Here is a 13,646-nt window from a genome sequence, read left to right as displayed (position 1 = left end):
ACGCATATTTTTCTTGGTGTTCCTGGCCCCAATAGCGTCCTGCGCAGGATGCTTTTGAGGACAGGAACATGAAGGATACGCGTGGCCAGGCCTGCGCAGAAAGCCCGCCAACTCCCTGTCAGCGAAAATGAAACTTGCTGGCAGCGGGGGACCGATAATTTTTTTTTTGCTGCACGCAGCTAGCACTTTGCTAGCTGCGTGCAGTGCCCGATCACCGCCGCTACCCGCCGATCCGCCGCTATACGCGTCGCCGCAGCCCCCCCCCCGTGCGCTGCCTTGGCCAATCAGTGCCAGGCAGCGCTGTGGGGTGGATCGGAGTCCCCTTTGACGTCACAACGTCGATGACTTCATCCCGCCCCGTCGCCATGGCGACGGGGGAAGCCCTCCAGGAGATGATCTCCGATCGCCGGCGGCGATCGGAGGGGCTGGGGGATGCAGCTGAGCAGCAGCTATCATGTAGCGAGACCTCGTCTCGCTACATGAAAAAAAATAAAAAATTTTTTTTAAACGTATTTGCTGCCCCCTGGCGGATTTTGACAAACCGCCTGGAGGGTTAAGTGAAATAAAAAAAAAAATATATCAAACACAGATACTTACCTAAGGAGAGGGAAGGCTCTGGGTCCTATAGAGCGTTCCTTCTCCTCACGGTCCCCTCATTGCAGCACCCATCACCCGTGTTAGCAGCCTTTGACCGATTGGTTGATATCTGTTCTCTGCCGCTGCAGGAGGCTTTGGAAGTCTTCGGGAGCCTGAGAGCTCCCAAAGTCTGGTAAACCCATACTGCGCCTGTGCAAGTGCGCTCTCTCTCACGCATGGGCAGTACTGAAGCCTCCCACAGCGGGGGATTCAAACAGCGGTGACAGTGCTGGAAAGAGGAGACCGTGAGAGGAACAGGAAGGCCATATAGGACCCAGAGCCTTCCCTCTCTATAGGCGAGTAACTTTAGTTAAATTTTACTTTAGGTTTACTTTAAAGTTGGAGGATTTGGGGAGGTTAATGGACACCTAAACTGAGATAGGATGTGGAAGCTGCCATATTTATTTCCTTCTAACTGCTTACGGATGGCAGCAATTTAAATCTACACCCTGTTTTGATCCCCTAATACCTGCCAAGCAAAGATTTCACCTCAACACCACCACACATTGATGGAGCTCTGGTCACACCCCTGCCGATTGCATCGTTCTCTGCTCATAGGAGCTTACTCGTCCTGGCGTCTCTATGACACCAGAGCCCTGCGAGCCAGTCAGAAGCTGTTTTCGACTCCTGTCCCTGTGATCAATATAAGCAACTCCCATTGGCTTACATTGATCACAGGGTCAGGAGCCAATGAAAGCAGTTCCTGACCGGCTCACAGAGCTCTTCCGTAATAAGTGACAGCAGAGTGGGTGGGCTGACGTTCCGTCTGTGTGGCGTGGACAGCGTTTGTGGCGATTTAGTTGGTATCCGGCGATTTCTGGTACCAGCCATCTTTGGTCCTTAAGCCAAATGGGCCGCGGCGGGGGAACAGAAGATGGCTAAGTAGCGGCGTGGGCACAGGACGTCTTCAGGGGGCCGGTAGAAGCCCCAGCGAAGAAACTTTTTTTAAACCGCTTTCAGTTATCCTTTAAGGGGTTAAATAATATCAGTTGCCTGGCAGTCTTGCAGATCCTTTTGGCCGCAGTAGTTTCTGAATCATACACACCTGAAACAAGCATGCAGCTAATCCAGTTAGAAACCTCTTATCTGCATGCTTGTTCAAGGTTTGTGGCTTAAATTAGTAGAGACAAGGGAATAGCAGGACAGCCAGGCAACTGGTATTGTTTAAAAGGAAATACATATGACAGCCTCCATTTCCCTCACAGTTCAGATGTCCTTTAATGCTGCAAAGGACAGAAAAATAAAAACTATAGAAATGCACCCTGGATGTATTTAGAGAGTTTAGCCTGTCTAATTCCCTCTCATCTGTGACCAATCACAAGTTGTAATTTGACCTTTCAGCGGTGTCAGCTGACTGCCAAGGCAGAGGCGCCAATTTGAAAGCACAAGATGTTAATATGTCTGCAGCCATGAAAGCAGGAAGTAGCTACACTGTAGATTTATTGCAGGATTAGTTTTAGCTGTAACAAAGAACCTTTTTTTAAAGGTTATTATGCTGTTGCTTATCGTTTAGAGCATAGAAGAAGTTCTGAATTCAGGTCCGCTTTATAGGGAACCTAAACTGATAAGGATATGGATTTTTCCTTTGCCTGACTCTCCTGCTGATCCTGTGTCTCTAATGCTTTCAGTCACAGCCCCTGAACAAGCATGCAGATCAGGTGCTCTGACTGAAGTCAGACTGGATTAGCTGCATTCTTGTTTCAGGTGTGTGATTCAGCCACTACTGCAGGTAAAGAGACCAGCAGGACTGCCAGGCAACTGGTATTGTTTAAAAGGAAACATCCATATCCCTCTCAGTTAAGGTTCTCTTTAAAGTGAATGGGAATCGCATTAAAAAAAATAAATAAATAAGCAAATACTTACCTAAGGAGAGGGAAGGCTCTGGGTTGTATAGAGCCTTCCGTCTCCTCTCTCTGTGCCCTCTATCCTGTGCTGCCCCCCCCCCCCCCCCCCCGTTTCAATCCCGCACCGAAAGGGTATTTGGAAGTCTTCGGGAGCCGTGTCCTCCAGCTCCATACTGCACAGGTGTGAGCGTGCAAGAGAGCGTGCTTGCGCAGGTGCAGTACAGGGCCGCCCTTCTTCAGGAGCACTCGGGCTCGCTGAAGACTTCTGAAGCTTCCTTCGGCCGGGTAAAGCAGTATTTGACTAAATTAGTCAAATACTGCTACCGGGCGAGCCGGCACTGGAACGAGGGGACCAGGAGAGGAGCGGGAAGGCTCTATAGGACCCAGAGCCTTCCCTCTTCTTGGGTAAGTATCTGTCTCATTTTTTTAAATGCAGTTCCCATTCACTTTAAGGATGACTGTTACTGAATGTATGAAGTGTTATGTGAGCCTAGAGTCAGAGTATTGCTACATTGGCCATATACTTTCATGTATAAGCAGGGAACTTAGACGTTCTAACTCAGCAACTATTTAAACTTCATTACGATCCTGACCCGTAAGCCTATAAACCGCGCATACTGGAAATATTAAAGCAATAGCTACACTAAGCCCACTTAATTAGGCCTCATATAGTGCTGCGCTATATATAGCTCTAAGCAGAACAGCTGCAGCATGAAAGAGGAATATGCAGAGCTTGACTATTGTTCTTAAGCCTCCTGACCACACTCTGCACAGAATGGAGACACTGCATTACCAGCAATAAAAACTGGAACGAACACGGTTTGCAACCGGATCAGTGGAGGAAGACTACATCGCCCAGCATGCACTGCAGCGGTCATAGGCACGCGACATCGCTGAGAACATCGCTGGTCACCCACACCAACAGCCCCCTCTATTATGAACTTCACTTACAGGGAGGTTCTCTTTATATATTTTCCTATATAGGTGCTGCATTGCCTTTAAAGAGAAACCGTAACCAAGAATTGAACTTCATCCCAATCAGTAGCTGATACCCCCCCTTTTACATGAGAAATGTATTCCTTTTCTCAAACGGATCATCAGGGGGCGCTGTATGGCTGATTTTGTGGTGAAACCCCTCCCACAGTGTTATGTCACCGCCTCACAGCTCTGAGGTCCTGACATCACACTCTGGGAGCCTTGTTGCATTGTGGGGAATAACAGCTGTTTCTAACTGCCAAAAAAGCAAGCGACCTCTCCTTCCAGTGACATCACCTGCCGGCAGTAAAACTGTCACCATGTGATAAATGTCTGAATGTAAATCAGGGAGAGGAAAGCTTTTACAATGAGCAAACACTGACTAAATCATTAACACATAATTATTGTAAAAATTAAGCACTTTTTTAATTACATTATTTTCACTGGAGTTCCTCTTTAAAGCAAACCATTGGGTAATGTATACTTCAAATAAATGTAACATTAGCATCTTTAGGTAACAGACAAGCTTGCCCCTGTATGTTTCCACCATTACTTCCTTCCCATAGTTGGTTTTTGGGCTGCATAAGAGACACCATCTGAGGCCTAGTGCACACCAGAGCGGTTCGGCTGCGTTTTGCAATCCGCTTGCGGCTGCGGATACGCTTCGGTAATGTATTTCAATGGGCTGGTGCACACCAGAGCGGGAGGCGTTTTGCAGAAACGCATACTCCCGGGGTGAGGCATTTTTTGGATTGTGGATGCGTTTCTGCCTCAATGTTAAGTATAGGAAAACCGCAAACCGCTGTGAAAAACGCCTGATCAGAGCGGTTTTGCAGGCGTTTTTGTTACAGAAGCTGTTCAGTAACAGCTTTACTGTAACAATATCTGAAATCTACTACACCAAAACCGCTACCCAAAAGCGCAAAACGCTAGCTGAAACGCTACAGAAAAAGAAGAAAAAACGTTTTAAAAATCTGCCAGCATTTCGCGGATCTGCTAGCGGGTTTTGGTGTGCACCAGGCCTTACTGGCGATTTTAGCAATGCGTAAAAAAACAAAACAGGATAATTCAAAGCAATATCAGCCGTAAGGGTTTGGTCATCTCAGCATTTCGGCAGCAAGAGTGAGATCTGTTCCCACTAGAGCGGACATTTTTTGTCTGTTCTCCACTCATCTCGAAACAGACAGTGAACCGCTCCTATCTTACAAATAGGAGACGTCCCCACTTGTCACTCAGCAACGGATCCGCTGCAGTAAGTGGACCGCACTTTTGTGCAGCCACTGATAGTCCCAGGCAGGTGAATTGCATTTGCATCTGCCCCGGGCTATGCGTCCTGCCGCTCTATCCCTGTACACTGAGAAGCAGCATGGGGATCTCTATTGGGCTGCAAAAGACCAATCAGAATCCTTTGCAACAGGGAGAATTCACATTGGTTGATGGTGGACCAATGAAAATTCTCCCTGATGCTAGGGAAAATTGGCCTAAGGCAGCGTATGGAGAGCCCTGCATACTCCTGCTGGCCTCCATAGGCTGAATATAGAAGGACCAAGCAGTGGAGGGGCAGGTGAGCAGTGATCGCGTCGGATGGCAGGCGGACGTGGAGCGGATACAAAACGGACCCCTCTTGTGGGAACACAGCCGAAATCTTACGCTTAAAATTATCTGTATAGATTGTCTCAGGCAAAAATCCAATGTGTGTACCTAGCCTTAAGGTACCCATGGCGCAATTTTTGTTGCGATTTTTTTACTATAAACTATCGTTTTACCGATTTAACGATAACGCGATCTTGTTTAGGGATGAGCAAAGTTCGCAACTGACATGACGGATCACTGAACGAGCGATTGTTCACATCCCCATAGACACCCGCGGTAAATAGTTTTCATGATCGCTCATTTGTAGGCCGCAAATGATGGTCTAAGTCTAAGATCGGGCCAGATGGATTGAAGAACAATTGTTTCTCGGCGGAGATACCTGATCCATCTTGCCGTGAATACTCAGTTTTAGTGTAGTGACCGAACAGGTGTTAGTTTGGGACAAAGGATTGTCGGGAATCCGTAAATGTAATATTATATGCTGCTCCGTAAAGGATACCCGAGGTGACATGTGACATGATGAGCAGACCAGGCGTCTCTGACATTGTCAGATCTGACAAGATTAGCTGTATGCTCGTTTCTGGTGTGTTTCAGACACTACTGCAGCCATATACATCAGCAGGACTGTGCCCGGCAACTGGCACTGTTTAAAAGGAAATAAATATGGCAGTCTGCCCAACTATTGGTTAAACAAAACCCAATTTTTTCATCACTTTCCATCATATTTTAACGTGGAGCCAAAAATAACACTTTCCTTAATCAATAGAGCACATATTATTATAGTAAATATTAAGTAATTATGGCCCCATCTCTTCCTATAAATAAAGCATGTAGTAGGTCTTAAAGTGCACTTGAAGTCTGTGTAGTATGGGGAGTGTATATATACTCGTCCATCAGTTTTGCTTACTCATACTCTTGGATCAAACTAGAGCTAGTCGCACCCTCTGTCCATTCACGCTCCCTGTAATGTCGGCCAGGAGCATTTTGAGCATTAAGACTTAAAAGAACCTGAACTGAAAATTAAAAGTCAAACTAAACATGCACACGTTATACTTACCTCCTGTGTAGTGTAATCATCAGTCTCTTTCTTCTCTCCTGTGTCCTGCTTGTCCACTGTGATTGATGGAATTCTCCATCCTCCATTTTGAAAATGGCCATTACCCCATAACTGCTCCCGGTCAGCACCCTGTTAAACTGTAATATCGCCCACTTGAGCCATAGGCGAAACATGGACATTGCCTTGCACATTCAGTTATAACTGACTGCAGCTGATATATAACTGACAGCAACTGGTATATTTCAGTTCTGACAAAATCTTGTCAGAACTGGAAGGGATCACTGTAAGAAGAAAATGGTGAGCTTCTGAGAGGAACTGACGGTGAGGTAAGTATGCAATATTCATTTGCAGCTACATCATGTGTTTATTTTAAATTATTTTACTCAGTTCAGGTTCCCTTTAAATGACTACTATTGCAAAAAAAAGCAGGCAATTAAATTCTGACAGAACCGACAGGTTTTGGGCCAGTCCATCTTCTCATGGGGGATTTTCAGGGATTTCTACAGCATTTCCTGAACAGCAGCTTAACTGCCAAAATAGTAAGATACCAGCCAGCCTCCCTACTCATTTGCACACCATTTTATCAGTTAGACTTTACAACTGCTGTTTAGGAAATGCTGTTGAAAGCAAAGAAAACTCTGAGAATCCCCCATTAAGAGATGGACTGGCCCCAAACCTGTCGGTTCTGTCAAATTTTAATTGCCTACTTTTTTTTGCGATAGTGGTCCTTTAAGAGGCGTCACTCAGTGGGACTGAGTCGGTTTCACAAACTAAGGAGTCGGAGTCGGCTGATTTGTTGTACCGACTCCACAGCCCTGAATTTGGCACACCACAACGCAAGAGGAGCACCTTTCTATGGGCCCATCTGGACTACATTGCACTGTAGGATGCTGTAGACTGTGGCAAACCTTCGTAATGCAGCTCAAGTCAAAATTCAAGCAAAGTATTGGCTGGAGCTCCTAATCATAATTACAATAAACTTAAAATGCATCATAAGGATTATGCGTAATATGTTGGCGCTTTATAAATACAATAAATAAAGCAAACCAAATGCAATTAAAGGTTATTAAACTTCAGCTGCTCTAACTTTTTAGAAAACTTGTTGTAAAACATTTAAAGCCGCATCTACACGAGTAGATGCGGCCGCGATGCTCCTTATCAATCGAGCCGCTGATGCGGCTTGATTGATAAGATCCGACGGGACGGATCTCCGCACCGCCGATTCCCTGCTCGCTCCCCGCGAGGGGACAATGGCAGGGAATCGTGCGGGAGATAAGCGGCGCCGGCGGGGACGAGCGAGGAATCGAATGTGGCGCACGCGCAGTGAGCGGGGACGCGGCGGGCACGCGGAAGAGGCGATCCGGCGGCTAATCGAGCAGCCGGATCGCAGCCTCATCTACCCGTGTAGATGAGGCTTAAAGCTTAAGTGTTCAAGGTTGCTAGAATTCTCTCTCTGGCTGTCTGATTGCATCACAAGTCTGCACAAAGCAGGACAAAAAATATGGTCACCTCGCACCCCCTAAAAACTGGTTAATTTACTGCAATGACATTCATTCCCAAGGTTAGAAGGATTCTGGCATCCAGTGACTCCATGTAGAGCTTATGGAGAGGTTCAAATGACAGTCATGTTAGTATAAAGCACTACTACTACTTCCAAAGAGTGGCCTCCCTGCACACGCCCACTAGCACCCTCCGACTGGCTTTTTCCAAAGGCGAGCTAGAGGGTGCTAGAGCGCCGGTGCCAGCTACTGACAAGTGTAATAAGCTCAATTTCGGGGGTCCCAGAATGGGCTGCAGAGGAGGAGGAGCAAGGTCTCAGAATCTAGAGGAAGAAGCAGGTGGTTTCGGCACACGGAGATTACCACCGGGGCACCGAAACCAGGCACCCCATAGCAGCAATGCTATGATGCACACCCTGTGTAGCAGTAATTCGGGGCTCCAGCAATCGCAGGGGGGGGGAGATAGTATTTATCGCCGCCGGGGTGCTTTGCGGATGCGTCATTCGGCTCTCCCCGCGCCCACCTCACCAGTGCCGCAACAATATGTACGCCTAGAGGATCTCCCCCCCACTCCCCCCTAGAGGTAAGTACCCTTTAGGGGCACTTTTTACGCTACAGGTACACTTTATAGAAGAGAAGGTATATATTTGGAAGCCAATTACAAGTTTAGCAAAGAAATAAAAAAAAATCTAAGTTTCTTAATTCTTTATGCACTACCCAAAACTAAGTTCCTAACTGGAATCTGGATTTGACATCAGTGGTTATCAATGAACTTTGTGGCTTTTGTGGGTTCACAACCAGCTGACTTACCTTGAGAAACCGTGACGGAGGGAAGCTGGAGTGTAGAGAACCCGATACTTCCATTGATTAGCTGAGCGTTTGTTCCTGAATTTGGTATCTGCATTATACCGTACGGGTTTATCTGTATCGGAGTGGTGAAGGTAACAACAGTCCCGCCATCTTGTGATACCACCGGGTGGATGGCTTCAGTCTTTATCTCAGAGGCCGGTATTAAGCCCGGGAAGGAAGGCTGAAGGTTCGTAGCGTACGCCGTAGAGCCGTCCGATAGACCAGTCTGAAGGACCTTGACCTCCTCAGAGGAAGACACCAAGATGTCCGAGTGGGGGCCGCCATTGCTCACAATGGTGGGGCACAGTTTGGGTGAATTCAAGGTGACCGTTTGCGGGCTGCCTACGTTGATACCGTTGAGCAGTACCCCGTTGGGTCCTTGGATAAACGAGCCACCGTTTAAGAAGACGGGGGGAGGGTTGGAGGAAACCAAGCTGCCGTTCAGGAGGACGCCAGAAGAACTCAGCGAAATCTTATTGCCAATTTGCTGCATGTAGACCGTGTCGGCCGCGGCGGAAAGGCTGAGGTTGGGGACGCCATCGGAGCTGTTAGACATTGGATTTGGGGACAGATCATCGTGACCTTTGCTGGATTCATCTTCAGTGCTGTGATTTCCATCAGACTCACTGAAAATACAAAAAACGTGAAAGAAACAAAGACATCGTTAAAGTTGTACTAATTCAAAAGAGAAATGTAACAACCTGCCTGTGCAAGACTGCTTTCAGCTTTATGTTATGTAAAAACAAACAAATGGCTCAATGTAACCTTTTGTGTCAAGGCTAATGGACACTTCAGCCTGTGTGAACTGGCAGGAAGCAAACAGAACAAGGACAACAAGGGCCATTTGGCAACTCCCTGGCAATCATGTGGCAGCATTTGCAAATGGATACCATTTGTTAAGTGGTCTGACAAATACCAAGCATTGAAGGGGGGGAAAGTGTTACTAACACTTGAAAGAGGACCGGTCATATAAAAAAAAAAAAAAAAAAAAAAAAAAAAATTTGCAAGCCTTTACAAATCTATACCTTCACTAAACTTCAAAATTTCAAAAAACAATTTATGAATGCCGCACACAGTTAATTTGGTTCAATGTATTTATGTGCATTGTGGTTTTAACAACATAAAAATAAAACCACTGGCAGTGCCGGCTCATAAATCCTAATCTCAACGAGAAGTTCACTCCTAGTCGGTCTCTGAGCCGAAGCTCTGGTTTAGAAACAAATACTAAGGTCCAGTTCACACTTACAAACACAAAACGTTAGCGATTAGCGCTAGCATTTTGTGCCAGCAATTTTTATTTGATAAACGCATATTTTTCACTGGATATTTTACTTTTTCTGGATGATGGCGATTGCAATTGCGATCCCTCTAAAAACGCTAATGCTGCATGTGAGATCACTGCCATACAGTTGACATTGCGCTAGCACTTTAAAAAGCACTAGCGATCCCTGGCGATTAGCGGTAAACGCCCGCTAATTGCCCATGTGTGAATGGGCTGCCATACACTGGTCGATTGCCACCAGATCGACCAGCAGATAGATCCCTCTGTGATCGAACCTGATCAAAGAGGGATCGATTGGCTGCCTACACTGCAAACAGATTTTGAATCGATTTCACTGTGAAACCGATTCACAATCTGTGGAGCTGACGCTCTACTGTTTAATTAAACTTCCCCCGACAGAAAGTAAGTGAAGCCAGCTGGAGCCCAGCGCGGAGAAGAGACTGCGGGGACACGCGCCAGCGGAACAAGTAATGTATTACTGCTAGCGTCGGTCGTCGCACATTCGAACGCTGCTATAGACGCACTCCCGACCCACCGGTGATCGAGCGAAATCTTCCGCGCGGACAGATCGGCAGGAACAATCGATTTCAGACGGAAATCGATCGTTTGGTCAGCGTTTGCGCAAGGATTTCACAGCAGATTCGATCACAGTGATGGAATCTGCTGTATTAAGGAGAAGGAAGATCCTAAAGAGGCTAATGCTGGGCATACATGGGTCAATCCGGCGGCCGCATAGCCGCCGGATCGACCCCCACCACATCCCCGCTCGTCCGCGTGGATCGATTGCCGCTCGTCCCCGCCGGCGCTTCCTTATCACTGCTCGATTCCCTGCCATTGTCCGCCGGTGGAAATCGAGCGGGCGCGGGTCGAGCGGCTTGATTGGGCCAGCTAAATATCAGCTGGTCGATACACGGTACAGAAACGTACCATGTATCACCAGCATAATGCCTAGTAAATTTTCTGTTAGATTTACCTGCCAGATAGATCATTTCCAACATGTTGGAAATGATCTATCTAACCATCTATCTGCCTAGCAATTAAGCATTGCTCTACTCAGCAGGAGATAACCAGAAGACAATGCACCAGAGATAGGGCTCGTTTCCACTATTGCGGTGCAGAATCGCCTGGATTCCACCGCTGTTGAAATTCCATGAATTAGCATGCGGATGCGAATTTTTGCGCGTTTTTTGCCGCGAATTCGCATGCGAATTCGCATAGGTGAGGGTATATGCGAAATTAACCATGTCACTGCCTGTTTGAATTACATTGGTACCTATGCGAATTCGCATGCGAATTCGCATGAAAATTCGCATACCATAGCCGCATGCGAATTTCCTATTAAATACATTAGCGGCGATTCGCATGCATTCCACTCGCAGGCGAATTCGTTGGCTCTTTTGTGCGTTTTTTTACCGCTGAAAAAAACGCACCTCAACAACGCTACAGTGGAAACAGGCCCATCCACTTGCATTACATGTGCGAATCTGCATGCGTTGGACGCATGCAGATTCGCGATAGTGGAAACGAGCCCATAATGACCAGTCTCTACCAGTACTTTACAGAAAATAATCTAATTACAGAAAATCGAAAGCAGGCCATACACTGGTCGATTTTAGCCATCGATTGACAGCCGATTCGACCATTTTGATTGAATCGGCTAGAAATTGATGCAGCAGAAAGCATGATCGATCAATTTCCAGTGTCGATGGCCCATAGGGTTACATTGGATTGAATGGTGCAACACTGCATTTTGATCAAATTTCAATCGATTTCATTCTGAAATCTATTGAAATTCGATTCCTAGTGTGTGGCACACATCAGATACATTCCTGTCAGATTCGACCTGATAGGCATCTGACAGAAATCTGATGGTCGAATCTGCAGCAAATCTATAAGTGTATGGCCAGAAAAATCGAACAAAATTGTATGGTGTGTACTAGGCATTAAATGAGGCTAAATGAGGGATGCAGAGGGAAGCTTCATTAGGATTCAGAGGCTTCCTTCTCAGTTATTTGATTTTGTGCCTGAGCTTCGGTTTGGGTACATGATAAGGGGCGCACACATGCAGTTACACTTCTGTTCTGCATTCTGTATCCGGCTATAGCAGAAAGTGGGTGAGCGCATGTCATACTTCAGCGATGAGCCATGGGCAGGCTGGCAGCCACGACTCCCAATTATTGACTTAATTAAGATACATACTATGATAAACTTTATGTGCCCGATTATGACCATTTCTGATATAGTAAACTACTTTTCCCGGTCCCTTGGAGTTTATTATAAAGGTATTCTATTGCATCTTAAAGCGGTCCTGAACTCTTGCACAAGAAAAAAGGAAAACTGAGAAATGCACCCTGTATGTATTTAGAGAGTTTAGCCTGTCTAATTCCCCCTCATCTGTGACTAATCACCACTGTAATTTGATCTCTCAGCTGTGTCAGCTGGCTGCCTCAGCAGAGCAGCTAATTTGTAAACACAGGATGTTAACATGTCTGCTTTCATTAAAGCAGGAAATAAACACACTTCAGATGTGAACTGAGCCTAAATCTGCAAAGCGCAAAGCGCTATCGATTTTACCGCAATTAGAGTGGTAAAATCACTGGACACTTCCGCGAATCAGAACAATCGTGATCAGTGCTCCAGAGGCGCGGCAAAAATGCTGCATGTAATGAGTTTTGCGACAGACACTAATCACAAAGCGCCCGCAATCAGCGCCAATCGCGGAAGTGAGATCACTGCCATAGGGTAAAATAGCACTAGCACTTTAGCGATTAGTGGGAAACGCCCGCTAATCGCTCAGAGGTGAACGGGGCCTTATTGCAGGTTTTCTGTCAGCTGTAAGAAAGAAATCTGTTTCTTTAAAGTTTGCCACAAACTGTTGAGCTGTGTGCCCAGCAAGCAGTTGCCAGGCAGCAGTTCGCAGTTGCGAGAGTTTGAAAGGCATTTCACTGCCTATCAACAGTCTGTGGAAAATAGACTTGAGGGCCCATTCACACTAAAAGCGCTTTTCTGAGCGTTTTGCGATTGATTAGCGCTTTTTAAAATAGCTCTCATCGTATCGATTTTCACGTACGCAAAATTGCAGAGAATTGGTCCAACACTGCTTACGGGAGATCCTGCGCTGGAACGGGGACAGAGAGGAGCGGGAAGGCTCTATAGGACGTAGACGTTTACCTTAAGTATCTGGGGTTTTTTTTGTTTTTGTTTTTTTTAACGGTTAGTATTGACTTTACAAAAAAAGAGTCTGAAGCGAGAATAAATCTCGCTTCAGACCTCATAGATAGCAGGGGCACGTGTGCCCCTGCTAAACCACCGCTATCCCGCGGCTTAACGGGGGTCCCTGATCCCCCAAATCCCCTCGTTTCAGCGGAGGAGCGCTTCCTGGTTGGGGCAGGGCTAACCGCCGCAGCCCTGCCCCACGTGCGTCTGTCAGCGCGTATCTCCGCCTCTCCCCCGCCCCTCTCAGTCTTCCTTCACTGAGAGGGGCGGCGATGCGCCACTGATAGACGCGGCTGGAGGCAGGGCTGCAGCCGTTAGCTGGACGGCTTACACTGTAACGCAACGTGGGCACTTTGAACAGCCCATTGATTTTTTCATTACTGTACGTTGGGGTGCGTTACAGGCTGCTCTAACGTGCACCTGTAACGTCATTATTATTATGCTATTGCTTATCTTTTAGAACAGATTGGAAGTTCAGGTCCGCTTTAACTTTTTTCATTTTTTGCCTCCAGGTACGCTTGGAAGCTGGTGACAGGGTTGCTCTTCTCCAGAAAAGTCATGAATAGTTTTTATTTTGCCTTCTTAGCAGGCCTCACCTCCCTCAGTAATTATTAGCTAATTAGTGAAGTAAGAGCCACCAGCATCTGCATTCATTAGGCACTTCCTGAGCTGCCAGGCTGACAATTTACTGAGGC

At 46.7% G+C, this 13,646-nt stretch overlaps 1 protein-coding gene across 2 annotated transcripts in view; it reads right to left on the bottom strand.

Moving 5' to 3' along the window:
* The window catches only part of SIX4 (SIX homeobox 4), a 64,121-nt gene that overhangs the window by 31,583 nt on the left and 18,892 nt on the right, over positions 1-13,646 (bottom strand). For both annotated transcript variants that reach the window (XM_068254425.1, XM_068254426.1), the window contains exon 2: positions 8,415-9,079. In XM_068254425.1, coding sequence (XP_068110526.1) covers positions 8,415-9,079 — 665 coding nt within the window. The remainder of the gene's footprint in view (positions 1-8,414; positions 9,080-13,646) is intronic.

Source organism: Hyperolius riggenbachi, chromosome 9 (genome assembly GCF_040937935.1).
Source record: "Hyperolius riggenbachi isolate aHypRig1 chromosome 9, aHypRig1.pri, whole genome shotgun sequence".
Lineage (NCBI taxonomy): Eukaryota > Metazoa > Chordata > Amphibia > Anura > Hyperoliidae > Hyperolius > Hyperolius riggenbachi.
This window is presented reverse-complemented; position numbering and strand designations above follow the sequence as displayed.